Source organism: Xiphophorus hellerii, chromosome 18 (assembly GCF_003331165.1).
Source record: "Xiphophorus hellerii strain 12219 chromosome 18, Xiphophorus_hellerii-4.1, whole genome shotgun sequence".
NCBI lineage: Eukaryota > Metazoa > Chordata > Actinopteri > Cyprinodontiformes > Poeciliidae > Xiphophorus > Xiphophorus hellerii.
This window is the reverse complement of record NC_045689.1, coordinates 5487796-5514824: the sequence shown is the minus strand read 5'-3', so window position 1 is coordinate 5514824 and position 27029 is coordinate 5487796. Positions and strand designations below refer to the sequence as shown.

Genomic DNA, 27029 nt, shown 5'->3' with positions numbered 1-27029 from the left:
TCTCTTTAAAAACTCTAGCTCTTTCTGAATCTCCACCTTCAGGAACTCATCACAACATGGCTCCTCTATTAACCCCTTAATGTTTTTACCAGCGTTTTACAGAGAAGCAGCTCCTATAACGAGCTCAGCAGTTCCACCAGCTGTTTGCTAATTGCTGCTGGTTAGTCTGAAGGAGCTCAGTGGGGGCGGAGCTTCATCCTCGAAGGCGAAACAACATAACCTAACAACATATTTAAGCTAACATGTAGCCTTTGAGCTTATTGGCTAATGCTACCACTTTCCGTCAGAATGTTGACAAGAGGCTGAGAACAACATGATGCGATTTTCATTATCCATCTGAAACAATGACAGACGATTTTGGCTATTCAGGGTCCTTTAGTGTTGAGATCCAGTCCATTAACCCCAGAAACAAAATAAAAGACAATAACCCGCCATGACAGAGTCCCAACAACCAGAAACGGGTTCAACCTGTTGACACAAAGACCAGATAATCTCTAAAATCAACCCTGCAGTTTCTCCACAGAATATGGCTTCTCGAGAATCAATAAAGCTTTCAGCAACACTCCAAGGATAGAGGTCTAGTTAAAGTCAAGGTTCTCTTTCAAACATTTGGAACCTCTTTCCCCAGAACTCTGGATTAAGCTTCACCAAGAAGACTGAACAATGTGGTCTGCCAGTACATTTAACACTTTTATTTAACTTCAACGTTTGATATCCACCTCTGCCTGCTATTCTTGCGCCGGTTCTCAATGAATCATTGAACAGGCATGTCAACCATGACTTTCCTGAATTCATTTTTTAAATAAAACGAATCAGCTCCGAGAGTATTTAATGAGTTTGAAATTTACCTGAAAGCGAAGGATGATGGTCCAGATAAGGCCGAGCGTGAGGCGATGGTTTCCATCCACAATGTCGTGGGAACCGACGTTTTCCAGATGAACTCTCTGCTCTTTCAGGAACTGCAGAGCTTTGTCCACGTTTTCCAGGCTGTGGATCCGCATACGACCCCTCGTAGGTCTCGGCTACGGGAGAACAGAAGGACTCATCACCACTTCACTTTCACCTAACTGGGACTGTTATCACTGCAACATCATTAGTGTGGCTAATCAAACACCAAGGCTGATTTTTTAAAACATTTAATCAACTTATGTCCAGTCACCACATTCTGTTATCAGCCCTGGGCACCATTACGTAAAAATGTGGTTGCGCTAGCCGAGAAGCTAATGCAAACCGCTACACAAACATGATATGTAGTTGAAGCTACAGTGCTAACCTCTATCATTTTGATAACAACTGCTGTATGTGTCTGCTCTAACCGTGAAGAACTGATCCTAAACATTGGTTCAGCTAACGCTAAAGCGCTATTTATATATTTGCAACTAAAACAGATGTGGAGGAGAGGAAATGGAACTGCTGCGTAAACTGTCTTCAAATTAAGAGCATGGATATAAGCGTCTAGTTACTTAAAGATTTTTTAACAGTCAATGGCCAAAACATAAGCATGTTGAACTTTATTCAACTGGAAGTTTAGAATTCATACGGAAAAAAATATTTATGCTAAGCTAAGTGCGCTAAACAACACATTAGCCACACTATTAGTGTATTAGCTGAAGTGTGTCCACCACTGCTGATTATAGCGTATTAGACTTTTTAAACTGATTTAAAAAATAAAGACCAGAAAAGGATGACTTGATTATAATGAAGCTATAATATAACATTTACTTGTGAGAGACTAAAATGTGACAAAGCGTTGCTGCGTTAGCGTTCTTACCAGTAGCTCCCCACTGAGAACCTCCAGCAGTCTGGTGAGCATGTAGCCATCCCTAAGGTCGTTGTAGAGGTCAGATATGCGACAGGACACTCTGGCCAGGTGGGAGTTGACCCACTTTGTGAAGGTTTTCTTCTGCACTGCATCTCTCTCATCTAATGAACGAGAGAGGAACTCATCAATGGGAAAAGATTTTAAATGGCAATCACTATTTTTATACAAATCTAGTTTTAAAAATTTGAATAAAAAGCTTTAAATTAATGAAATACAACACATTTATAATCATTTAGTGCAAAAAGACATAACTAACCAGTTAAATATATTTCATAAAAACAAATGAAACATCTTAATTTCTTCCATGAAAACAAAACTATCAGACTAAAGAAAAACTAACACAAACACTTCAAGATCCAGCTGATGCCTCCAGTGTCAGGATCCTGCATCAGTTGGAATACAGGATCCTGTTTCTGCATTTCAATCAGGCTGATTTGATTTGACTAGGCTGCTACAGTTTTTGGTTTTTAAAACAAGATTACTGCTGTTTTTTGGTTTATTGTCCATATTAATGAGCCAGTTTGGGTCATGTACCTCACAGTTGACTGCTTAACTACATGGCGGCTGCAAAACAAGCCCAAATCATCATCATCATAATAATACATTTTATTTATAATGCCCTGTATAGATCAAATTGAAATCTTCCACCACCGTGCTTAAAATTTATTTAAGGTTAAAATATTTTAAATTAGGGCTGGACAACAGACCAATAATAAGATCAATAGATAAAACATTTGATAAAATATTCAATATTCAATAGAATGAATATTCACTGTACTCCTATCCAGAACCACAAAGCATTCTGGGAAATTTCGAGAAAAGATTATAGTGGCTCAAACTCTCACAACTAGCTAAGCTAGGTTGGTGGAATCAACTAACTCGCTAGCTCTTTGGTTGCCTAGCAACAGCCTGCTGAGTAATTTGCGCATCAGCAGTTTCAAGTTTTCCCACTGTGCCTCAAAACTACCTACTTAAAAATAAAAAACGTCACAAAGTGAAAACTGGATAAAACAGGAAAGATAACGCCACCAGTCTGGCTGGTTTTTGGATATTTAAAACAAAAAAACCCCAAAACAAATCAATAATTATTGATATAGATTAATATGACATGCTTTTATTGTGATAAGTTTTAAGCCATTTTGTCCAGCTCTGCTTTAAACCAAATGATACATAAATCCATAATGTCAGTCGGTATTTTATTCATAATAATCTGGTTATGATCAGATATTTAAAGAAACAGAATTATCCGCCCAGACGTTTGATAGTCAGGTTATGAGACGTTTTCTGATGAGTCTCTACGGACAGTGAGGGGTGTGTTTGACCTCTGACCTGCCAGCGCCTTGATGCGGGAACACTCGAACAGTTTGGCGCTGGTGCACTCGGTCTCCCAGAACCCGGAGCTGATTGGTCGGTTGTTGTTGTTGAGCTGGCGCTGGGCTTCTGCATTGTCCAGGTCTGGAGAGGCATTAGCCATCGCGCACGACGCCCTGCGGCACACCGAGCGCCAGAGTCATTATCACAGGCTCACCTTTTTTACTCTCACCTGAGTCAAAACATATAGAAGTAATTCTACTTTTACTGTAGTACAATGTTTAGAGACATAAACGCTCTGTTTCCTCAAGTAAGAAGCTGTTATTAATATCAAACACCTCCTGACTTTGGATTTAACCTCAACCAGATAAAAAATATGAAAAATACACAGAAACATTCACTAAAAGATTCAGTTTAAAGATTAAATAATAACTCACAACCCTAATATAAAGGTAACTCTTGTCCATTAAGATGGGAGAGTTTCTAAATGTAAGCATCAAAGAGTGTACCTTTGCTAAAAATAAAATCTCTCTGATGTTTGTTAAAAACAAGGAGGGGAGTGATGCGTCCTCTCTGCCATTTCTTCCTCTGACAGCTAAAAACAGAGCGATGAAAATAACTTCAACAAAAAAAATGTTCAGCAGTTTTCATGTAGTCATGCAGAGCTAAACTCTGAATTTTAAATTCTGCGCAATTTCTTCAACTCTTTAACAAACTCGGAACATATCGTGAGCGGATGCGCCCAAACATTTCCCACCAGGAAAGCAATCACTGTCATTTTAACTGATGGGAATTTTAAAAAGCAAACTATTTATACACATTTTAAAATGATAAAAATGACACATTTAATCATATTCAATTTCTATTTGGTTTAATTAATATTTAACCACCAACAGTTCTGAAAGATAAGCAACGAAATTAAACGATTTCACTTAAATTACAAAAGATTGATGTTATTTTTTACTTTTTTCTCCATTGTTTACATCTGTAAACTGGAAACTATTAATAAATACAGTTACTTTGTGATATAAATCACTTTTTTCAGTAACTGGTGTCTTAAAGAAGCCCATTACAAATGGAAATGTTTCCCAAGAGCAGTATGTGTGTATCTATTAATGCTGCCATGCATTCACAGCCATATAGTTACGTTAGAAAGAATTAATAAATAATTTTTAAATCATTTTAATCATCATCTCAATAGTCCCAAAAAATATCATGATAAACTTCTTAGTCCATGTCACCCAAATCTATTTTTCAGTAACGTGAGTATCTTTAATTTATTCTAGTTTAAAAACTGAGCTCGGTTGGGGTTGCTAGGTAACGGGTGGAACTCTGCTGGGGTTGCTAGGTAACGGGGCAGTGCCTGCTGATTACTTTGCAGAGGTCTTTGAAACGGGCTCATTTTCCAGACAATAAACCTTTAACTTATTGCCAAAAACGGCTGGCTGTTATTTTTAAGCAGTAGAAACTTTCATAGAAGTTCAAAAACATCCACAATGTGAATTTTACTTTATATTTCTCCTAGCGAATGGCTAGCAGTCATTCTTTAAAAATCCTGTATCTGTGTATCTCTATTTATGATGGGTCCCATAAGTGTGATGGGTGTCATTAAATTTTAATACATTTTTGGAGAGAAAAAAAAACTAGAGTCTCTGTTTGTTCTTTGAGGTTAGCAGGACTGAAAAACATGCTGCTTCTTCCACCGGGGGAACGTGTGTTTTATGCATGGTGGGGGGCCCACTGGGAATTAGGTCCTATATTTTTACCAGTTTCTGTCAAATGCAGGCCAAATGGGGGAAGGGACGGATTATTTTAAATGCAAATATTAAACACATATCACCTTCTGAACTGGTACATCCTCATTTACATCAAAACTTTCACAAGACGTGAAAATTACAAATATAACAGTTTTTTATAGAAAGTAAAGGTTTACCAATACAATCTGGTTATGATTCTTTCAGCAAAAGAAGGATATAGGTAAAAGATGAAGGTAATTTTATTTATATAGCACATTTTCAGCAACAAGGCAATACAAACTGCTTTACATGAATTAAAAGGAAATACAAACAAACAAACAAACAAAAGAAGAAGAAGCTAATAATGCTGAAGGATAACAAGTTGTTAAAAGCTCAGTGGATAAGTTTCATTTTATGACGGCATATTACGGCCAATGTACTTAGAAAGGAGGAGTGAATTTATGACCAGAAACATGGAAATTTCTGAGTTTGAAAAGTTAAAAATTTGCTAGAAAAAAGTAAAAGATTTTTTTGATTAATCTCAGAAGATTTCTAGAAAACAAACTTAGAAATTTGTGAAAAGTCACAAATTTGATAGAAAAAAAAACCCGTCCAAGTTTTTTCTTTAAGGTTTCTGAGCTTCATCTCAAATGGCGCTCAGAAACCCATTTCCTGAGCGCCATCGAGGTTTTTCTAGAAACCTTTTAGACTTTTTACATTCTGAAATTTTTCTTGGTTTTCTCCAGAAATGTTCTGAGATTCATCTCAAAATTTTGGAGTTTCAAAACTCAAAAACTTTCTGCTTTTGAAACTCTGAAATTTCCACGTTTTTCTGGAAAATGTCTTGAGATTAATCTCAAAATTTCTGACTTTTTTTCTAGCAAAAATCTTAACTTTTGAAACTCAGATATTTCTTTGTTTTTCAAGAATTATTTTTTGCTTAAATCTCCTTTTTAATTTTTTTTCTTGTGGAAATTTACTCCCTGTTTTGTTGTTTTTTTGTCAACAATGATCCTGATACGTTGTCATAGTATTTAACCCATTTTGTGACAAAACACCCATAAAATTGACGCCTCATTTCACAGTTTCATGAGTTTCTTGGTCATCTTCCCTTTTTTCCAGCATCTGTTCTGGTTTCTGAATAAATCTTCAGAGCAAAACAATAAATAAAAGCCTCATTTTCGCTGTTGTTGCGTCTCTTGAAGCAGAAAAGCGACCCAGTGGCCAGTAAGGAAATGTCAGCATGGTGGGAGAGTCGTGGAGAGGCGGGGCTGTTGAGCACTTAGCCGTCTTCCCCGGGGAGAAAAACAGCAAAGCATTACGGAGCTTTCTATCTGATGATCAGGCAGACGAGGGACTGCAGTAACGCCAGTGAAAGAGAACACCAGGAGAAATAAGCTGCAAACTGGAGCTAATAAATGTGATGAAAAGGAGAAGCACAGATACGCTGCTTAATCTGTTCTAGTTCAAGTTTTTAAAAATACAAAACAGTACAACCTGTTTCAAGAGTACAATACATTTTTACGTCTGGAACAAATTTTGTTTTTACTTAATTTGTACTTATTTAATTTGCTTAATTGCCTCTTTTAATGGATTTTTAAATTGTTTTTATTTACTCTGTCAAATGTGTTTGAATTAACTGAATTTGTATTGTTTTTTTAAGTATGGCATTTAACAGTAATTATCTTATTTTACTGAGTTTTAATTCTATATTTCTAGCCTCTGCTATTATTTAACAGTACGTAAAAATTTGAATTAATGTGAGTTATAGCAACATTTAATTTCTCTTTGGGATCAATAAAGTATTTTTGAATTGAACTTTATCTTTGAACTTATGGATGCAAATAATTACATCAATTTTAACGTGTTAAAATGTTGAACAGAGAGAAACTAGTGAACGTTTATACGATGGAGAAAATAACAGCAAAATTAAACTTGTCCACTGACTTATTTAAGAAAAGATGGAACCCTTTGAAGACATATTTCCAATTAATATTGTAGTAAGTAAGATAAATGTAAACACACAGGCACATATTTTATATGTAGATTTAACACATATCTCCGTTATAATAAAGACAAAAGTCACTCGAGAAAGATTTTTCTTTTATTTCATCCCCCATGTAAAAAATCCTTGATCTTCAGCTCGCCGACTTGTTTGGTTGTTGTTGTTCAACTGTTTGTCTGGTTGTATTGGAAATTGTTGTTTCTGACTTATTGTATTAATCATTGATTTTGAATATTGATCTGATAAAATAAAGTCTTTGTTCAAAAAAAAAAAAATGTTGAACAGTATTAATTTCTTATAGTTTTTTTTTTTTTTTTTTACATACAAAATTCTCAAGCGGGAACCTTTGTATTGCGTTTCCGGTACGCACACAAATCGGACGCACAAGCACATCTGCAAACAACAACAGTGGCGCTTCTCTTAGACGATATATTTATTACCCATCATATATTGTTATCGTTTCACCGCCCAACTCTACTTGAACTAGGACATCAGTCAAGTTACAACTAAATTAAATTCTCACACGTTTTTGTGGAGCCGGTAATTCAGTGTGAAACAAAAGTCTAAAGGCCAAAACGAATGAGAACAGAGTTATTTCTGGCCGGGATATTTTATGCTTCACAGGAACTAAAGTCCTAATAGGTCTCTCCCTCTGCAGCTCAACACCTCCGTATTTCTCTGACACCACAGAAGAAGAAGCTTCTGGCCAGAATCTGTGTCAAGCTGCACTAACAGAATGATGTCATTTAGTATGTTACAGGCCTTGATTCTACTGACAAAAAACATCACTTCAGGGGTCAAGAGGTCATGATTGGGCAGGAAGCTTAGAGTAAAATTTGGCCCCTGAACCTCATGTTTGACACGTGTGGTGCAAAAGGTTAGACCAGTGGTTTCTAAATGAGTTCTCCATGCATGTTTCTCTCCTTAATGTGATTCATAGACGTGTATATTTTTAGAATTACATTATTTCTTTGGTTTTTATGTGGTGAGAAAAGAGAGAAACAAGAATTTTCAGACGTGGCGTCAACTCCTGCCTGAGGCTGAATGATTCTTGCACAGCTGAGTCCAATAATTAAAGGGGATAACACACACACACACACACACCCCGACAGACTGGAGAAGTCCCTCTAGCTCTGAGTGATTGATGGACATCTGGTGGAGGAGGTTTAACGAGAAACAAGGCATAACAAACTGAGGGTATCCACAATAACACATGGGGATGTTTAGTTTCTGCACAGAGATTCCTCATAATGTAACAGAAAATCCCTTAAAAACTAACAAAGAGGGAAGCCGAGCAGCTCAGTGGTGGATCAGGTGTGTTATATGGCCAGGCTACAATTCTCAACACAGTTGCTGCATGTCTGCCCTTCCCCCCGTCGAGCTGCTAATGAATAAAGGCCACTAGAGCCACAAAACACTTAAAACAACTGAAGACACAAAAGTGACTGCAAACCTGAAGGCTTTTTCTAGATGTCAATAATAGAAAATAATTAAACCTCAAACATCAGTCAGATCAATAAAACAAGAACAAAGAGTCTTTAAATCAGCTCTGATTAGCTTTAAAAGTGGCAAGTTGGTTAAAAACAGAGATCAGAGACTGCTTTAACTGCAGTATTTATTAGCAAATTTCAAAACTATTTTGTTTATGCAAAGTATTTTTAAAGTATAAATTAAAGTTTACGCAAACCACATAAGCTTTGATTTTCTTAAGCAAAAAATAGATAGTAAAAATAATAAATAAAAACTTTTAAAACATTTTTTATGTGCCAATATATTTTCTGAATATGACTAAAAGAAATTACAAAATTATTTATGAAACACAGGCAATATTTATCATGTCTTTTTTCAGCAGAGACGGGAGCAGCTTAGATGCTGAACTATGGGGTGCCGTTTACAAATAACAGCAATAACTTAGATTATTTAGCTTCTCATGAAAAAAAGAAAAGTTAATTTTTCAGTCATTTTTGAAATTTTATTCATTGCATAATGTAACACTTTCAAACTTAATTAGCAAGAGAAATGTTTTGTTCCAACCGAACACTTATTTAGCAAGCTAAATACATAGCTCCAGACTAAATATTTAGCTTTTAAAGTAAATACTTAAATGGCAAGAACAATATTTAGCTGTGGACTAATTTAGCTTGCTAATATTGTTTCCCAATATTATTAGCAAGCAATAACACTTACTAATAATATTAGCTAGCTTGTAAATATTAGCTAGCAATCTACATAATATTAGCTCGTGAATATGTTATATTAGCTTGCTAATATTAGATAGCAAGCTAACTAGTATTAGCTTGCGAATGTTACATTAGCTTGCTAATATGAGTTAGCAGATAAATTGCTTGCTAGCCAATGTTTAGTTAGCAAGCAATTTATCTCATTAATTAACTAGTAAGCTAACATTTCAGCTTGCTAACTAATATTTAGCTCCAGCACAGATTAAGTCCAATTTAAAAAAAAAAAAAGAATACCCTGAGAAATATATTTTCTCTTGTACAATTTTGCTCCAATTAAAAGCTGTACCTTTCAACAATCGTCAGTTTGAGATAATGCTACCGCAATAAAAATAAATATTTATCCTAGCACTAGGTGCGGAGGTGCTCTAACAGATAAAACCCCTTTGTTTTCATTTTTTTAGCCAAAATATATGGAAAAACAGCATATGTAAGCCACATGAAGAGGAAATACTTTATATCTATTTACTCCTAGATTGAATATCTCTACTTAAAGTAGAACAAGTCAGAAGACACACTATTTGTGTTAATTGCTGATAGTTGCAGCCCTGAATAAAATTGCAGCACAAAAATGTTGGAAAGCAGGTATTTCTTTCTGATCCAGCGGATTCAGTAAGACTGTTTCACTAAAGGTACGGAGACGCATCTGAAGTGCACTCACGCAAACCCACTCGAACCGCTGTGGGGGAAAACAAAGTGCTCATTCTGAGTAAACAGCATTTCTCTTACGATGCTGTCCTACAAACCAGAGAAAACTTAAAAGATGGCGGCACCTGGAGAAAGAGGTGAACTCTAACCCTACATTTCTACTTCTGTTTATTTTTTACATCCAGATCTTATCCTGCGACATTTCATGAGATCTGTGTAGAAGAATACTGTTTTTTGTGTTTGGTGAACCATTTCTGTGTTGAGTCGGGAAATATTAAGGAATTATTGACTTAAAACAAGCTCCTAATCATGAAGAAAAACTACTTGTAAGTTAGGTTTGTCTTATTTTAAGTGTAGTAAGATATTTGCACTAAAAACTAAACTCAAATAGTTGGTAAGATTTGGTGTTTTTGAAGTGAACTTGTTCCCCTCCTCGTCTGGGGATAGGGGGCGCTGCACAAAGGACCACTGCAGGAAACTACACAAAAACCTCAGAAGAAGACACTGAGCGCAACTTCCTTTGTCACAAAATGTGAACAAAAGTGGAGTGGTGTCAAATTTTAGCAGTTGTAGGATTTCTCTTTTGTCTTTGGTAAAAGACCAATGAGTCATTTCTCTTGCTAGTGCTAAACTAGCAAGTTTGTTTTGGTCGCATTTACCCAGAATGCCCTGCGTTGTAGTCCGTTTCCTTCTGTTGGAGCCGTCTCCGGTCAAATTTCACCAGCATCATAGTTCATGCTACAGAAGCTTTTTAATGCTTGAATAATTTATAAGTAAGAGGTAAATAGAAACAATTATTTAAAAACATCAATAAGAGAGAAAAATCTGACAAAGGAGAGAACAACAAACCCTTGAGACTGGACCAAAACACAACCAAATGATGAAGATGAGCATTACTATCACCTCGTCTGCTGATGCAGCCGCTGTTAGTAACCAAACTACATCACATCGTGATGAAACCCCCATACACACACACACACACACCTTTTATTATCCGTCCTCTCCCTCTATCGCCACTCCGCACACTGTCCTGCTCACCTCGCTGTAAAAAGTTGTGTTCTTTAGAGCCAACAAGCCACCGCAGAGACAAACACTCTGATATTTTCAGTTCATAAAACGCTGAAGCTGCTGGTGCCCTTGAAGCAAACTCGTTTGGTCACCAAATGCTGCAGTGGAACCGTCTAGCTGCCAAAATTTACTGTGCCCAGTGTTCACAGTCGCTGGTTTTCTGTGAGATTTATGGTGCGCTCCCACCAGCCCTGTTCAGTCCGATTTGATCCAGCTCCTGTTTGTCTACAGCGTCCGGTTCGTTTGTCTGCTGGAGACCAAAAAGCAAACACAAACCTCGGTCTGGGTTCGGTAAAAGTGAACACTGGTTCGGTTCGAATGCAAATGTGAACGCAGTGTGAAAAGCAGTAAGTGGACTACAGCGCAGGGCATTCTGAGTAAACCGAAACCAAACAAACAACCAAATAAAACGAGTTAGCCTAGCGCTAGCAGGAGAAATCACTCATTTTCTTTAGCTAAAGAAAAAGAGAAATTCTACAACTGCTAAAATCTGACACCACTCCATTTTTGTTTATGTTTGGTGAAGAAGGAAGTTGCGCTCAGTTTATTCAGAGGTTTTTGTGTCTTTTCTTCCAGTGGTTTTTGGTGCAGTGCCCCCACAGGTGAGGAGGGGAACAGGTCTGACTCAGTTCAGTGTGAAAAAGAACCACAGCAGCTGAAAATGTAACAAATATTGCAACTTTGGTCCCAAATCGAACTAAGTCTACCAGACTATCAGGTGTGAAAACACGCTTAGAAGATCTGAGAACCCGTTTTTGCCATGTTGGTAACAATGGCGGCTAGAAATATTTCAAGTGTGAAGAGAATAAGCAATGGTGGTTTTTCCAGTAAAGAATCTTCAAGTTTCTTAAAGTTCTTAATGCATCGAACATGAATCTGGTTTTGCTGCACCTTTGGCTGCTTTCAGGTGAACAAAAACCAGTAGTCAGCTCTGCCAGCTGAAGCATTAGCTGCATTCGCCCTAGAGCTCTAGTTCTGTTAACACTAAAAAAAAGGTGCGAACGTATGGAGGGGAAACAGAACTGCTGTGTAAACCGACTTCAAAATAAGAGCATGAATACAAACGTGCATAAACTTCAACACAGATGTCAAACTTTATTCAGCTAAAAGTTTACAGACAGCAAAATAAATTATATATTTTCAATTAATTATTCTTAATTAATTATTATAGATGAAATAAAATCTAAATGTCATAAAAAAAGGTGCAAAGTAATGGTGAAAACATTTATTTAGGAGAAGCTAAGTGCACTAAATATTTTTAAAGTTAACAAATTTGGTCTATAGCTGAAGTAAAATAAAAAATTCTGTCAAAATTAACATAATTCCCTGCACTTATGTTGGTTTACCACAACAAAAATATCACACTGAAATACTTTAAAGAGGTATAAATACTTCTGCATTGTTCTGTACATCAGATGCTGATGTAAATGCATCTCCTGCTTAATGATAAACTGTTCAGATGTGAGACGGACTTTCTACAGCACCGAGATCCTGGAATTGCTCAGAATAAGGCTGACGGATTTGACCATCAGTTTTTATTTAGAGGTTAAATTTAGAGATACGCTGCAGGAGAAGAGGAAGAAGGAGAGATGCAGACCTAATCAGCCGAGACAGAAAATACTTGGAGGGAGGGTGGGACAAAAACAGGGAGAGAAGAATAGAGATTAAAAGAAATAAACTAACACGAAAAAGGGAGTTTAAGTAATGAGAATTATGAGAAAGGGAAGAAAAAGAGAGGAGCATTTTGCCAGGATGAACAGAGTGAAGAAAGAGCGACAGCTGGCAGTTTTAATCAGTCACTCAGCTGATTTATGTCTGTAAGGTCTAACAGGAACCAGACACAAACGTGCCACCATTGTTTCCATCAGTAGGCATTCATACAGTTCAGTTTAATAAGCATTCATTCAGTTCAGAACATTTAAGTAAAACATGTTCACCAATCTCAAAAGAACTCCAGGATCAAACTCGGGGACATCCGAGCAGCGTTTTCAGTACAAATGTTGGAAAGATTTGTCAATATTCCACTAATATTTTGGTGGATAAAAAAAGGCTCCACCAGCATCCTCCAAGTACTTCCTGTCTTCTTCTTCTTTGTGGTTTCTGCCAGTTCTGTCGTTGATCATGCGATTCTTGTGATGTGAAAAAAGTGTTTCCAATACAGCTTTGCAAAAATAAACCAATTTCATTTAAACTCATCAACCAAATCATTTAACTGTATCGCCCATTTTTAAGTTGAAACACAAGATGTGCAAAGTTTCAGTAGGTATGAATACTTTTGCGAGTCAGTTTATTTGTTAGTTTTTTGTCCCTCCAGTTATAAATAATGATAAAATCTTAGGATTGTTTCTTTTCCATCCATCTTGAGTTTCTAGGGTCTATTTAGTTTGAGCTCTCATCATTTTTGGTGCAAATAACCATAAAGGTCAAATTTAGCTGCAGGATCAAAGACTGAAGTGGGTTAAAAACCAGCTCTTTGTGGCTTACATCAATACAAGAAGAAATATTGACACAGTGGTGTGGATGAGAATAATAATTTAAAATCCTTTTCCTGATCCGAACCCAAACAATCCTCCATCATCTTTCTAAAACAGCTGCGGCTTTCTGTCTGATTCTCTGCTTCACAAACAAGCACCAGATCCTTTTACTTTGACGTCACTTAGGACGCATTTTAGACGCTGCACTGAGTCACTTTCTCTCACTTCACCTCAGCAGAGTAAAAAAACCCCAAACATCTGTAAACCAGAGCAGCAGGACACGCCCAGTTCTGACCCGGCGAGACAGAAAAGTTTAATCCAATCAGTCGCAAACATCGCAGAGATTCCTATAGAATCAAACAACATTCAGAGATTTTCATTTTAAAGACGACTGACTAAATATTTTTGGAGCTACATTTGTAAAATCAGGAAATTATTAAACAGAACCTGTCTGGCAACATGAAGTAGGCTGAAAAGTGTCAAAAAGCAACGCATCTTGGCCCAAACTAAATAAATTTAACAACAGGTCAGAAAAAAAGTCACTGACATGAACTGGTGTAATTTCATAGGGAAATTTTAAGCAGAATGAAAATTGTTTGCAAGTTTTTATGTTTCCATTTGGGTTTCAGCTGCTTCTGAAAACAGTCCAAGCACTTAAAAAAAAAGTAAATGATTTTTAAAAATAAGTTAAAGTTTTTTGGCGTCTGGAAAATGAGCCATTTGACAAAGCTCCGAAATGCAACGTCACAAATCAGCAGGCACTGCCCATTACCTAGCAACCCCAGCGGAACTCTACCCCGTTACCTAGCAACCCCAAAATGAGCTGCAGCACGTTTGGTCAGCTGGTTTGCGCTGTACAATGGCAGCTTATTTTGATTTAAAGGGACAGAAGGACCTAAATCAGCTCTCAAAAGGATCTCAATGTAGGCAGAGCTGAGAAAGACTGAAATCTTATTAACCAATAATGATTTTGTGGAAAAAATGTAAATAGCATATTTTGTTTAGCCCATAGACCTATCCTAACCCTATTGAGGAAGAATAATAGGTCACCTTTAAGCCTTTCAGACTCTAAAGAACCACTATCCACTGGAGAAAACCTGGAACACAAAAAATAGCTAAATACCATGTTAGCATAGCACCTTAGTGTTAGCACAACTAACTTTTAAGTTAGCGGTGCCACCAGTGATAAAAAAGTCATATCAGATATTGGTGTTTTATTTAACTATTATCATAGACAGTGCCTTGCAAAAGTCTCATACGGCTTGAACTTACTTTTTAAGGGCATATTGTTGTGATTTTATGTCACGCAACCAAAAACAACTGCAAAAAATTGTTGAGTGGAAGAAAATTGATTCATGATATCATTCATCTTTTACAAATAAAAATATAAAAAGTCTGAATGCATTTATATTCAGCCTTCTTTGCACAAATTAGAACTTCAGAAGTCATCTTATTTTCTAAAGTGTGTAATTCAGTGTCAGCTGTTCTGTGAAAGCCTCAGGTTTGATGGAGAACATTAGATGCAGTTTTCCTTTAAATCCATGTTCAGAAAAAATACCTCATGTCTGATTGAGGTTTCAGCTAATTTGTGCTAAATTCACTTTTCAGTCAGTTTTATTAACTTTTGCCTTGCTAAGAGAAATGCTTCCAGTTTTCTTCTGGCTCAATTAAAAAACAAATCTGAGAAAAAAATTATAGTCCAAAACACTTACTGTACGTTACAAAGATTAAGAAATTAATTAAAAGAATAATAAGGGTGTTTTCCCAGCTGACAGTTCAGTGAACTCTGTTTGACTGTGACCAAAGTTGCAACATTTGTTACATTTTCAGCTGCTGCAGTTCACTTTCACACTGAACTGTGTCAAAGCTGTTCCCCTCCTCGCCCGTGGGGATTCTGCACCAAGAACCACTGAAGAAAATTACACAAAAACCTCTGAAGAAGACCCTGAGCGCAAATTCCTTCTTCACAAAATGTAAACAAAAATGGAGTAGCGTCTGGTTTTAGCGGTTGTAGGATTTCTCTTTAGTCTTTGGCTAAAGACCACGAGTCATTTCTCCCACTAGTGCTAAGCTAGCATCTTTGTTTTGGTTGTTTTTACCCAGAATGCCCTGCGCCATTGTCCACTTCCTGATATTGGAGCGGTCTCTGTCCCACTTGGCGTTCACATATCCATTTGAACAATCACAATCAGGTAACTATGCTACTTTTAGTTTCTATAAGAAAGCTTCATATATGAAACATGACTTTGCAATTTGGCGCCTTAAAATTGGGCTGCTGTTTCTTTAAGAAGCTACAGCTCTTTCAGAAACTCCACCATCACAAACTTCAACCATCACAACAATGCTCCCCATTATGCTATTTACAACTTGTGCTCTTAGGAGCACTGGACTGAGAAGTGGTTGGTTTAAAAGGTTATCACTCACAGTTCCACCAGGTTTTTGCTAATTGCTGCTGCCGCTAGTCTGGAGGAGCTGGGATGGAAAGAGGAGCTGTGGGGAAGTTTGATGAGAATTCAATGATTCCTCAAACATTCATGAAAGAATCAAAGCAACACTCTAGGTCTGCTTTTGATGAGGGAATAAAATTATACACTGCAAAAACACAAAATATTACCAAGTATTTTATATATTTTCTAGTGCAAATATCTTATTAAAGTTGAAATAAGACAAAAATAGGTAACACTTTATTTGACGGGTTGTGAATAAGACTGTCATGACACCGTCATAAACATGAGTAAGTCTTCATGAATATTTAAGACTATTGTCATAAAGTGTCATTCAGTAAATCATGACACTTTTAATACAAAGTTGACATTATTCAAGAAAACATGATCTGACATAAATTTGTTGTAAAAGTATTACTGATTAAACTTTAGCTTTAATAACATAAATCTGCATAATTTTTAAAGTTTAATCAGTAATACTTTTATAACAGATTTATGTCAGATCATGATTTCTTGGTTAATGTCAAGTTGTCATAACAAAGACATTTTGAATAATGTCAACTTTGTATTAAAAGTGTCATGATTTACCGAATGACACTTTATGACAACAGTCATAAATATTCATGAAGACTTACTCATGTTCATGGCAGGTGTTATGTCATGTTTATGACGGGTGTTATGACCATCTTATTCACAACCCGTCAAATAAAGTGGTACCCAAAAATAACTTACAAGTAGCTTTTCAGCTAGCTTCCTTAATATTGATGGTTATAAGGGAAATAATCTACCAATGAAAGCTCATATTCTTCCTGAAAAGTTACTTGTAAGTTAGTTTTATCTTTTTTCAAGTGTGCTAAGAAAGTTGCGTTTCTTCAGAAGTTTTGAGATAAATCTCAGAAAGATACTTGTGTATTTGCAGTGTACTGTGATAAATGCTAAAATAATTTTGATTTTATATAATATTGGAAGTTTAAAAGACAATTACTTTGCATTTTTGTAACATTTTGTAATATTTTCTCTATGACAATGAATTTGACTAAGTAATTTTCAATACATATAAAGTCTCCTGGTGAAAATTTGTTTCATGAACCACACAAAATCAGTTCATGGGTTGCAAATGGTCCTTTCACCACACCTTGGACACCCCTGTTGTTAACTGTTTCCTCTGTAAATGCGCTCACGCTGTTAACGCGCTGCAAGACGATATCCAATAGTTGATACCAAACTAATATAAAGTAACGCACTGAGAACGACAGCAAGTTGAAGGCCTTAAAGAAGCCCAAAAAGATGCAGCAACACGACAAAACTCCACGAACTACGCCGCCATTCTGCTCTTCAATCTGTTTCTATTCACAAAAAAGACGATCAAAAACAGCCGGCCAACGCGTGTGAATTATTTCCACGCGTGGATCACGTAACACATGTGTGTGAACACGTCAAACAGCGCGTCCAATCCACCGGATCACTGCGGTAACCTGCACCCAAATGCAGGCCGGCTTCCCTGCAATAAAAAAAAACAAAACACCCCGCACCTCGAGTCCTTCCTCACACGCAAGGAATGACACAGTAAAAATAATAATTAAAATATATATATTTTTAAAAAAGCCACGCCGTGAAATGTTGGGGCCTTACCGTTAGATTCGCCCTCGGACTGCTGCTTGCTCGGGTTCGGATCGATAAGCGGAGCGGGGATGAATGCGGGGGGGAGGCTCGGTCTTCCCCTCTACCGCAGGAAACGCTTCATCGGGACAAACGCACGGAGCGTGCGGCGCGGGGACAATGCGGCCGCAGCAGCGGGAGACGCCGGCCGGGAGGTGCAGTCGGTGGAGAGCGATGATGATATCCTCCATAGAGGTCCTGCGCTTCCACCTGACACAGCCGCTCCGTCCTCCTCTTCCTCCTCCTCCTCCTCTCCGCCGGTAATGCTGGAGAGAAATAGCAGCATCAGTGCGGAGAGAGAGAGAGAATAGTACAATTATACCAGCAGCCACCAGGGGGCGCACTTCACACGAAATCCTCTTTCTTTCTTTTTTACACACATATTGTCAGTTTGTATAAGGGTCTTAAAAATAGAAAACAAAATTGAGAAAATGACCGCCAAAAAAAGTTCACAATTAAACAAACAAACAAAGAACTCAGAAAGTGGAAAATTAGCTATAATATTTTGAGAAATTCTAGAGATTAATCTCAGAAATATTCTAGAAAAAAAGGATTTTTCTGAATTTGAAGGTGAAAACTTGCTAGAAAAATTATCAGAAATTTTGAGATTAATCTCAGAAATTTTCAAGAAATAAATTGGAAATTTCAGAGTTTCAAAAGTAAAAATTTGACTTCTAGTTTTCAACACATAAATAGTTAAATATTTAGTTGCCAAGTTAAATATTTAGCTTTCAACTAAATTGTTTGAAGCTACATAGTCTAAGAATTTAGTTTGGAGCTTGAAATTTGGCTTTAAAACTCAATATTTTGTTTGGAGATATAGTTTAGCCTAAACATATACTGTAGCTTTCTGGCTAAATATTAAGTTTGTAGCTACATCTTCAATATAAATAATTATCTTAAAACTAACATTTACAAATGAATAATGAACAAGTTTAAAAAGTAAACCTGCCAGATTCTTTCAATCTTAAATTTTACAGACAAATCTAAACATTTTAGATCTACAGTTTTAGCTACACCTCAGGCATTTATAAAACTAGAGGTTCGGTGCCTTGTTTTCTTATGCCTTGGGCCGGCTTGGTCTCAGAACAATTTTTCCTCTGTAGTGATGATTCTAAACTTTAAAAAGACAGTCAGTTTTCAGATTGTAGAAAAATGTTTCCTACTAAATATGATCGTAATGGTATAATAAAAGTTAATGAAGCGGGGAAAAATCTGCACTGCTCCTTTAAATCTTCAGGAGGGCGGAGTCTGTGCGGCGGAAGTGTTTCTGTAGGACTTTATAAAACGCCTTTCTTTATGTTTTTAACATTAAACCTTGCTGTTCTTCGGTCAGATAGCGGCTGTGTCGTAATCTCGTCCAGTTCAAATAATGTCGGAGTCCATAAAGAATGTCGCGATATTTGGAGCCACGGGAATGACCGGGCTGGCGACGCTGCCGCAAGCCGTGGCTGCAGGTGAGCTTTGCGGGGAGAAGCGACCGGGAATGACGGAGGGACGTGTGGACGTTTACTAAACAGGCTGCCGGGAGTTTGTTTATTTATCTCATGTTTTCCATTCAAAAGTGCGTCAGAAACGTGCGTCTGTGAACGGATTTTTTCTTTTTCTTTTAAATAAGAGTACATAAAAATCTCATAAAAACCTATTTATTTTTCCTTCAAGGATTCATTTTAACATAATTTAATAACCAGTTTTACTATTCAGATACAATCATTCTTATATGTACAAAAATAATAAGATATACAGTTTAAAAAATTATTCCATGAAAAAGTTCACTTTTAATGCAATTTTTTACATAAACACATTAATAGTGCGTGTAATTTTTTTTGTCTCACTGAAAATAATATGAAGAATTTTGCTTCTTTAAAGGAACAAATACAAAAAACTAAAGTTCAAATAGAAATGCTTGGCAAGGCTAAACATTTTCACAATATAATAATATTTAACTGATTTGCATTTTGAATTAAATGTGAAATAAACTTTCACTCGACTTGTTGGAACTGAAAATATCTATTTTTTTTTAGCTTGATCTACTTTACTTTCTCAACCAATCAGGTTGCACGTATATTATGTAACCTTTTATTTATTTATTCTTACAACAAATGTGAGTCCAAAGGTCTACAAGCATTTTACAGGATGTTGTAAAATCGCAAACGTGTGTCATATGATGAGAAAAGTGTCATTTTAGCAGCATTTTCATTTCCTTCTGCTCACCGTGAATTCTGCCGAGTCATGTTAACCGTTAGGTCGGCGTTTTGCCGAGTCATAATAACGCGATAGTAGAAAGCTGTTCTCTATCTCGCCTGAACACAAAGGGTGGGATTCTTGGGGCGTTACTGGTAAAGTTAAACGTCTTTTTCGATTTTTTGTTACACAAGTTACAGTTGAATAAAGTGAAGCTATTCACATCTAGAGACATTTTTGTTCTCAAAAGGATTTTGAGAACAAAATCCTCTGGAGCTCAAACTCCATTACCTCTGAGGAGCTCAAACTCCTCGGTAATGGAGTTTGAGCTCCATTATCGAGCTCAAACTCGGTAATGGATCGGCAGCGTCTGTAAATACCCGACTTTGACCGTTTTTGATTTTAATTGTTTCCTGTTTGTTTTGTTTTTCACCAGGATACAGCGTGACCGTCCTGGTGCGGGACGCATCCAAGCTGCCGGCGGACCACAAGGCGTCCAGAGTGGTGGTGGGTGACGTCCTGAATAAAGACGACGTGAGGAAGACTCTGGAAGGCCAGGACGCAGTCATCATCATCCTGGGAACCAGGAGTGACCTCAGTAAGGCTTCTCAAAAATAAATCTGAGATATTTGTATCCATAAATGAAGGACAGGTATGGGGTAACCTTTGTTTGCAGACTTCCATGATTAAAGTGTAGCTAACCCCGCTCTGAAAGCTAAGCCCCGCCCCCGGCAAATTTAGAAAAATTCCAGAAAAGTGGGCGGAGCCAATAGGAATGGCGGCGTGTTGGGATGAGCGTCACTGGCGAAAACGTATCGACTTTGTCACTTAGCGACTTTTCAAACCCCTAAAGCGACTTTTTTTTTTTTTCAAATACAACAACTAGCAATAAATCTGTCTACTTTTTATGTGTTATTGGAGACTTTTATAATCCACATGATGAATGAATCACACATTTGAAAAACTTAGTAATGCACAAGAGTCGCCATGGCAACGCTTGAAAGCGGTGGGGAGGGAGAGAGCGCAGCGCTTTTATTCCCAAAGTGACGAAGTTGTACCAAGAACCTATGGCAATAGCAGAAGTAGATTTAGAAATGGAAACACAAAAGCATAACTGATAAATAATAATAATAATAAAAGTAAACAAGGGGATAAATATTTTCCATTAATATTTCAGTCAGTCTGAAATGTTTAAATACATTTCAGAGATTGTAAGTATAGTTGGAAGTCAGATTTTAAAAGATGTTAAAATCTGGGATGATCTTAGCACTTTGTTTATGAATAAAGCATTTTGCTAGACAAAATGTCAGATTACCAAAAGAGTTAAAATTGTACCAAGACGTAAAATAACCATTTGACCGAAGAGGCTGGTCGTGAGACGGTTTTAGGCAAAGTCATGCTGAACTAAAAGAATTGCAGAAAAATGTAAGAATTCACACAGGAACAAAGTTAGAATCCTAAATAACTTATTTAGACAATTTACCAGCACTTTAAAATCTAATTAAATAATAAGAAACAATTTCTCATAAAATATTTTAAAAATATTACAATTAAGCACCAGTTTGGATTACTTACATTTTATTTACTGATTTGATTTAAAAAAAAATATATATATTATCATGTAAGTTTTTGGCAGAATTTGTGGGACAAAATTTTTTAAAAAGAGTTAAGCTGCTAAATGTTTTAACAGGCAAACAGGATAGAAAATTAGGTGAAAAAGTCAAAGAATGTTTTTCATGTAAATGATGAATTTTTTTTGATTGTTCAGCTGAAACATTTCCTACTGAAAATATTTTTTTTCTCCATGAACTGGTTAGTGTGCATTTTTCTTTCTTCACATTGTGCAATTCTTTCCTGCAACAAGTTTATTTTATGACACTTTTGCATGTCCAGGAAACTGTTTTCAGGGTATAATACTGCAAGTTAGTCACTATGGGTCACGTTTGTCATTTTGGTTTATGTAAGATAATATTCTAACACAGACTCTCTCTGACTATTTCGGATCCCATCTAAAGAAAAGGGACTTCTTTGTGCCAGTAGGTAACTTTTCAACAGAGTAGATGAAAATCACAAGCGGGGTTCCCCAAGGTTCCATCCTGGGGCCTCTCATTTATTTATCCTTGTATAGAAAAACGTCTGCTAAAGGTATCGGTGGTTGAGTGTTCATCTTTACTGAATTTGTGCAAAAAGAAAAAGAAAAAAATCAGCAAAAAATTCTGTTGTTTTTATACATTTAAGATCAGATTTGCATATATTTATTATTGCAGTAACAAACTGATGGTATTTTTGCCAATTAGGCCCAACCACCATGATGTCTGAAGGCACCAAGAACATCGTGGAGGCCATGAAGGCACGAGGAATCCGCAAAGTCATCGGCTGCATGTCAGGTAAGAGGCTTAAAGAGGCCGTTTATTAGCTAATGTGGGTGGATTTAACAAGAAAAACATGATAACTTAATTTTTATATTTATCACAACATCCCATTTATTTCCCACTCAGCGTTCCTCCTGTGGGATCGCGCCAAAGTCCCGCCTCGTCTGGTCCCAGTGACGGAGGATCATGACCGGATGTACACGGTTCTGAAAACGTCCGGGCTCGACTACGTGGCTGTTATGCCTCCTCACATTGCCAGTCAGTAGAAAAGCAGTATTTAGCAGTAACTTTCCTCCTTTAAATGATAGGATTTTATTTCTGTGTAGGCTAATAAAAAGTTGTAACTTGTTTGGGTTTTCTGCAGGCGACCTTCCTCTGACGGAGCGCTACATGGCGACAGAAAACATGCTTAAAGGACGAGCCATCTCCAAGCACGATCTGGGACATTTCTTTGTCAAGTGTCTGTCCACATCGGAGTGGGACAGAAAGACTGTGGGAGTCTGGGGAGAATACAAATAATCCCAGAAAACTCTCTGCAGATGCTTCCAATTTTTTACTATTTACACTAAAAAACTAAATAGAAAAGGGAACATTAACACATAAATCAAGGGATGTTTTTGATTTTTGAAATGAATTCCATCTCTTTTATTGGTAAATAAGCAAAACATGCTTCAGATCTTTTTGTTTTCTTGTCTTTAACAGCCATAGCACAAGATTTCATCTTGTTACCAAACTTTACAACATATGATGCTTTTATCCTGCTCTGGATTCATTGTACAGCTGTCGATAATAAAGTCCCTTTCCTGTCTTGCATCATTGACTGAGTAAATTTCTACAGCTCTAATGAGAAGTTTCACTCACTCACTTAAAGCTGCAGTAACGTTTATTAAAAAGTATATTTTTTTTGCATATTTGTTGAAACCATCACTCTGTTGTAACAGTATTGTATGAGACAGATTATCTGTGAAATTTTTTTTAGCTCCTCTGCCTTCTCCCAGTGCTAACTAGAAACAACCAATCAGAGGCGGGTCTTGGCGCTGTCAAGCACAATCTTGTGTGGCGCTGCCCATCCCCCTTTCCTGTCTGCTATCTTCACAGCTATTTCCTATCAGCAGATCTTGTTGTGAATGCTAAGGCTAGTTAGCATAGCCACCAATGGTGGCCATTCCTAAAATGGCCAGTTGGTAGCACATATAGCAGCGAGTACATGAAGTTGATTGACAGCACTAAGGCCCACCTCCTGACTCTGATTGGTTGTTTTTGGTCAGGAGTGGTGCATTTCTTCTGACACTAGTAGCTCAGGTGGAGGAAATTGGTCTTGTCACAGATTATCTGTTTCATAAACTGTCACAACATGGTGACAGTTTTAAAAAATATGTAAAAAAAAAAGTATATTCTTTTAAAAAAGTTACACATCAGTCCGGTTACCTGGCAACACCAAAAGCTCCCGCACATGTAGGGAATGGGGTTTCTCCACCAGCAGCTTATTTGGATTTAAAGATATGGAGCCTTAAATGGCTTCAGTCTAAGACGTCAGTCGTCTTAGAAAGTGAAACTCTTATATTATAGATTTATCACATTTCCACCCAAAAAATTTTTTTTTAGAAAAACTTGTTAATTTTCACATATTCAACTTCAGAAACTCCAAAATTACCAAGGTTTTTTCTCAAATTCTGAGATCAATCACAGAATTTCTCTTCTTTTGCAGCAAATTTTTGACTTTTCAAAGTTAGAAATCTTCAAGTTCTTTCTTGGAAAGTTTTTTTGAGATGAATCTCAAAATGTCAGGGTTTTTTTGGTGGAAACTTACACCTCTTTTTTTCTATTTACAATGGTGCCAATATGTCTCTGAGCTCGACAATGTTAATGTGACCTTGGGTACAGTTTCTGTTATGTGTGGAGAACCTTAAATCCTCTTTTTACCAGATCACACAGATAAGTTTGTAAAATTATCAGAGGCACTGTTGCAAATTAAATACAGTTTATTGGATTCACAAGTTCCTTTAGACAAAGATAGTCAGTTTATTTTATTATACAAAAATGACCACATTAAAAGTAAAAGTTCTGGAAACCTTATAGCTGAGAGACATAGTTAAAACCCAATTAAATAAAGTTAGACTGTTTGGAGGAGGAATAATAATAAAGAAAAACACAAATACAACTAAATGCACCTAAGTGTTCCCCACACACAAACACACACACACAAAGTCCTGGTGATACAGCAAAGGAAAGAAAAACTCCCCTTCCACTAGTCTCCTCAATCTGAATAAAACAGCTTTTATCTCTAACTTTGTAACGGATTTGCACAAGCCTTTACTTTGAAAGCGTCCAACGGAAGTTGTATTTTGGTAAATTGACTCTTTTCCTGTTCTGGCCCGCAGATACTCCAGCCGAGCCTGACGGACAAAAACACCCAAACAGGAAACATGAGCAGGAGGAAACTGTTGATGCCTGTCAGTCTGGGAAGGAAGATTTCCTTTATATCAATAAAGACACAGGATAAATATACATGTATGAAATAAATAATTTTGGAAAACTAATGCATAAAAAAAGACTGTTAGTTTTGCACTTAATGTTTGAGTCCTAAACAAATATGAGTGAGAAACACTTTTTAACATCTTGCAAAACTATTCAGTTGCATTTTCCTGGTTATAATCTTGACCTTAATGTACAGTATGTTATTCTGAATTTGTTTTGTTTTAAACTGTTTTGATTCTGCGAGACAATACAATAAATTATGTTCATGTTATATTCTGAATCTGTATCTACTCAGTTTATCTGTCAAAATTAAAAATTTGCTGATTTGAAGTTTAGCTTCTCTTTTAAGATGGAACGATTTTGAGCATTTTGAATCAATTCGAAATTCCCTGGATTAGGAATCGCGATTCTTTACAGAATCAAATTGTTTTTCTGCACCTCTACTCTTCAGTCAGAATGCTCATGTCACATTTTGTCCAACTTTTACGCCATTGACGAGACACGACTCATAATTCTCCACCAGAATACGACGCATTCGGTAAATCTGGACGTCAAGAATGGAAGAAATGAGTCAGTGAACGCATCACAATCCCACCACTCTCAGCTCTGACTCCACATCCAAACAGATTTCTCTACAGAAGTTGCAGTCAATATTTATTTGTAGTTAAAATACCAAAATTTTCAAGCTTGAGCCAGGACAGAGTTATCATTTTCCTTGCTACTAGTAGCAGAATCTGTAGTAACTGGACTTCCTTTTTCCCAATATCTTCTCCTGGGGTCAAAGCCAATATATAATGCAGTAGGTTCAGTGTTAACGTGACCTTAAATATTTTTTACATTTCTGTCTGAACCCCCTGCCAGAATGGAGTCAGCACTGGGCAGTCCCAGAAAATGTGGGTGTGATCCCCAATCTGATTACAGCTCCGCCAGCACAAATTTGTAGCATTTCTGTTGTATTTTGAAATACTGAAAGGTGTTTCGAAGAATCTCATTCTTAATTTCCAGTCAAATTCCTTCCACCCTGAACTGTGGGTGATCTTAAAACCTTTTTCACAAATCTCCTCATCTTCAATAACAATATTCATTTCTAGTTCCCACTTTTGTTTTATATCTATAGAATTGTCAGAGAAATGCATCTGTAAATGTTTATATAAATTAGATATAATCTTCCTCTTATTATTGACCTCTACACATTTTATCAGAAATATTTCTAAAGGTAATGTATTTTATTTCAAGGTAGTTTGTGTGATAAAAGGTAATCCCTTAATTCTTATAAGTACTTATAGAAATCTTTTGAGCATAATCCATATTTATCTTGTAACTACTTAAATGACTTAAGAGTTTCTCCACTGAATAACTGATTAATTCTTATTAATCCTTTCTGAGCCCATCTCTGATAACCCGTATCCAGTTTGTTTGGAAAAAAGTCAGTAGTCTTGGCTAGTTTTATTATGCATGGTATAGTTAAAGATGCTCCTATTTTCTTCCTCACTAGAGACCAGACTCTGTATGTACAATTAATCCACTCATTTTCAATTTTTAAATCCTTCCAATGTTTTCCCTCCATAAATGGCATCGCTTCAAGGGGTACCAGTGGCCATGCATTGCTCTCCAGACCAATCCAGTTCGTCTCCTCATCCTGTACAAGCCACTCGACCACAACACGAAGTTGTGCTGCCCAGTGGTACAATTTCAGATTGGGTAGACCAAGGCCACCTTTTTCTCTTGGGCTTAACAATAATTTCTGTCTGATTCTTGGTTTCCTCCTTTTCCAAATAAAGTTATTAATAATTTCATCTAAAATTTTAAAAGTGGAGGCAGGTATCCTAATAGGTAGTGCCTGAAATAGATACATTAAATGTGGGAGTACGTTCATTCTCACTGTTTCTATTCTGCCCAAAAGGGACAGAGGAAGAATCTCCCATCTGGACAGGTCCGATTTTATTTATGTGATTAAGCTACTATAATTTCCATTAAATAGTTGCGATGTTTGTGGTGTAATCATCACACCTAAATATTTAAGTCCCCTCTTGGACCAATTGAAAGTGATCTCTTTATCTAAACCTGTAGGCCATTTTCCCACCAACATCATAGCTTCAGACTTGGTTTCATTAACTTTATAGCCTGAGATTTCTCCAAAATCTTTTAAACTAGTCATAAGCCTAGGGATTGAGCTCAGAGGATTAGAAATATACAAAATAATGTCATCCGCATGTAATGAGATTTTATGGGCGACTCCACCTGCTGTTACTCCATGAATTCCAGGGTCTGTCCGTATTCTTTCTGCCAGAGGCTCGATACTAATAGCAAATAGTAGAGGCGAAAGAGGACATCCCTGCCTAGTTCCTCTTTTTAAACCAAATTTCTTTGAGTATCCATTCACCCGTACTTTGGATGTGGGTCCAGAATATAGCACATCAATCCATTTGATAAAGTCTCTATGAAATCCCATTGTTGCCAGTGTGTGTTTAAGTTTCTGCCAGTCCACCCTATCAAATGCCTTCTCAGCATCAAGGCTGAGAAGCATTGAAAGATCCTGTTTTTGTCTCGCCACAGATCACATTTAAGGTTCTCCTAATATTATTTAAACC

General features: G+C 36.8%; 2 protein-coding genes across 6 annotated transcripts in view; one reads left to right on the top strand and one right to left on the bottom strand.

Moving 5' to 3' along the window:
* Nucleotides 1–17683, bottom strand: part of sptbn4b (spectrin, beta, non-erythrocytic 4b) — an 86392-nt gene extending 68709 nt beyond the window's left edge. For 4 of the 5 annotated variants that reach the window (XM_032590909.1, XM_032590910.1, XM_032590911.1 and 1 more), the window contains exons 1-4: nucleotides 17378–17682; nucleotides 3152–3309; nucleotides 1772–1923; nucleotides 849–1022 (exon numbers count right to left, since the gene is read on the bottom strand). In XM_032590909.1, the coding sequence (XP_032446800.1) occupies nucleotides 849–1022; nucleotides 1772–1923; nucleotides 3152–3296 (471 nt within the window). In that variant the 5' untranslated portion in view covers nucleotides 3297–3309; nucleotides 17378–17682. Of the gene's footprint in view, nucleotides 1–848; nucleotides 1023–1771; nucleotides 1924–3151; nucleotides 3310–17377 lie in introns of all 5 variants that reach the window. The other variant, XR_004342870.1, reaches the window with a different exon arrangement.
* A 954-nt stretch (nucleotides 17684–18637) lies between these two features.
* On the top strand, nucleotides 18638–22556 carry LOC116707593 (flavin reductase (NADPH)-like). The gene is made up of 5 exons (XM_032545006.1): nucleotides 18638–18861; nucleotides 20025–20186; nucleotides 21886–21975; nucleotides 22087–22218; nucleotides 22325–22556. The coding sequence occupies exons 1-5, from the start codon at nucleotides 18777–18779 to the stop codon at nucleotides 22477–22479; spliced, it is 624 nt and encodes a 207-aa protein (XP_032400897.1). The 5' UTR covers nucleotides 18638–18776; the 3' UTR covers nucleotides 22480–22556.
* The last annotated feature ends 4473 nt before the right edge of the window (nucleotides 22557–27029 follow it).

What these genes read in the sequence shown, in the direction of transcription:
- LOC116707593 (XM_032545006.1), top strand. Translation starts at nt 18,777, where the DNA reads ATGTCGGAGTCCATAAAGAATGTCGCGATATTTGGAGCCACGGGAATG. An exon ending in GGGAACCAGGAGTGACCTCA is followed by an intron (nt 20,187 to 21,885) that starts GTAAGGCTTCTC and finishes TTTGCCAATTAG; the next exon opens with GCCCAACCACCATGATGTCT. An exon ending in TATGCCTCCTCACATTGCCA is followed by an intron (nt 22,219 to 22,324) that starts GTCAGTAGAAAA and finishes GGTTTTCTGCAG; the next exon opens with GCGACCTTCCTCTGACGGAG.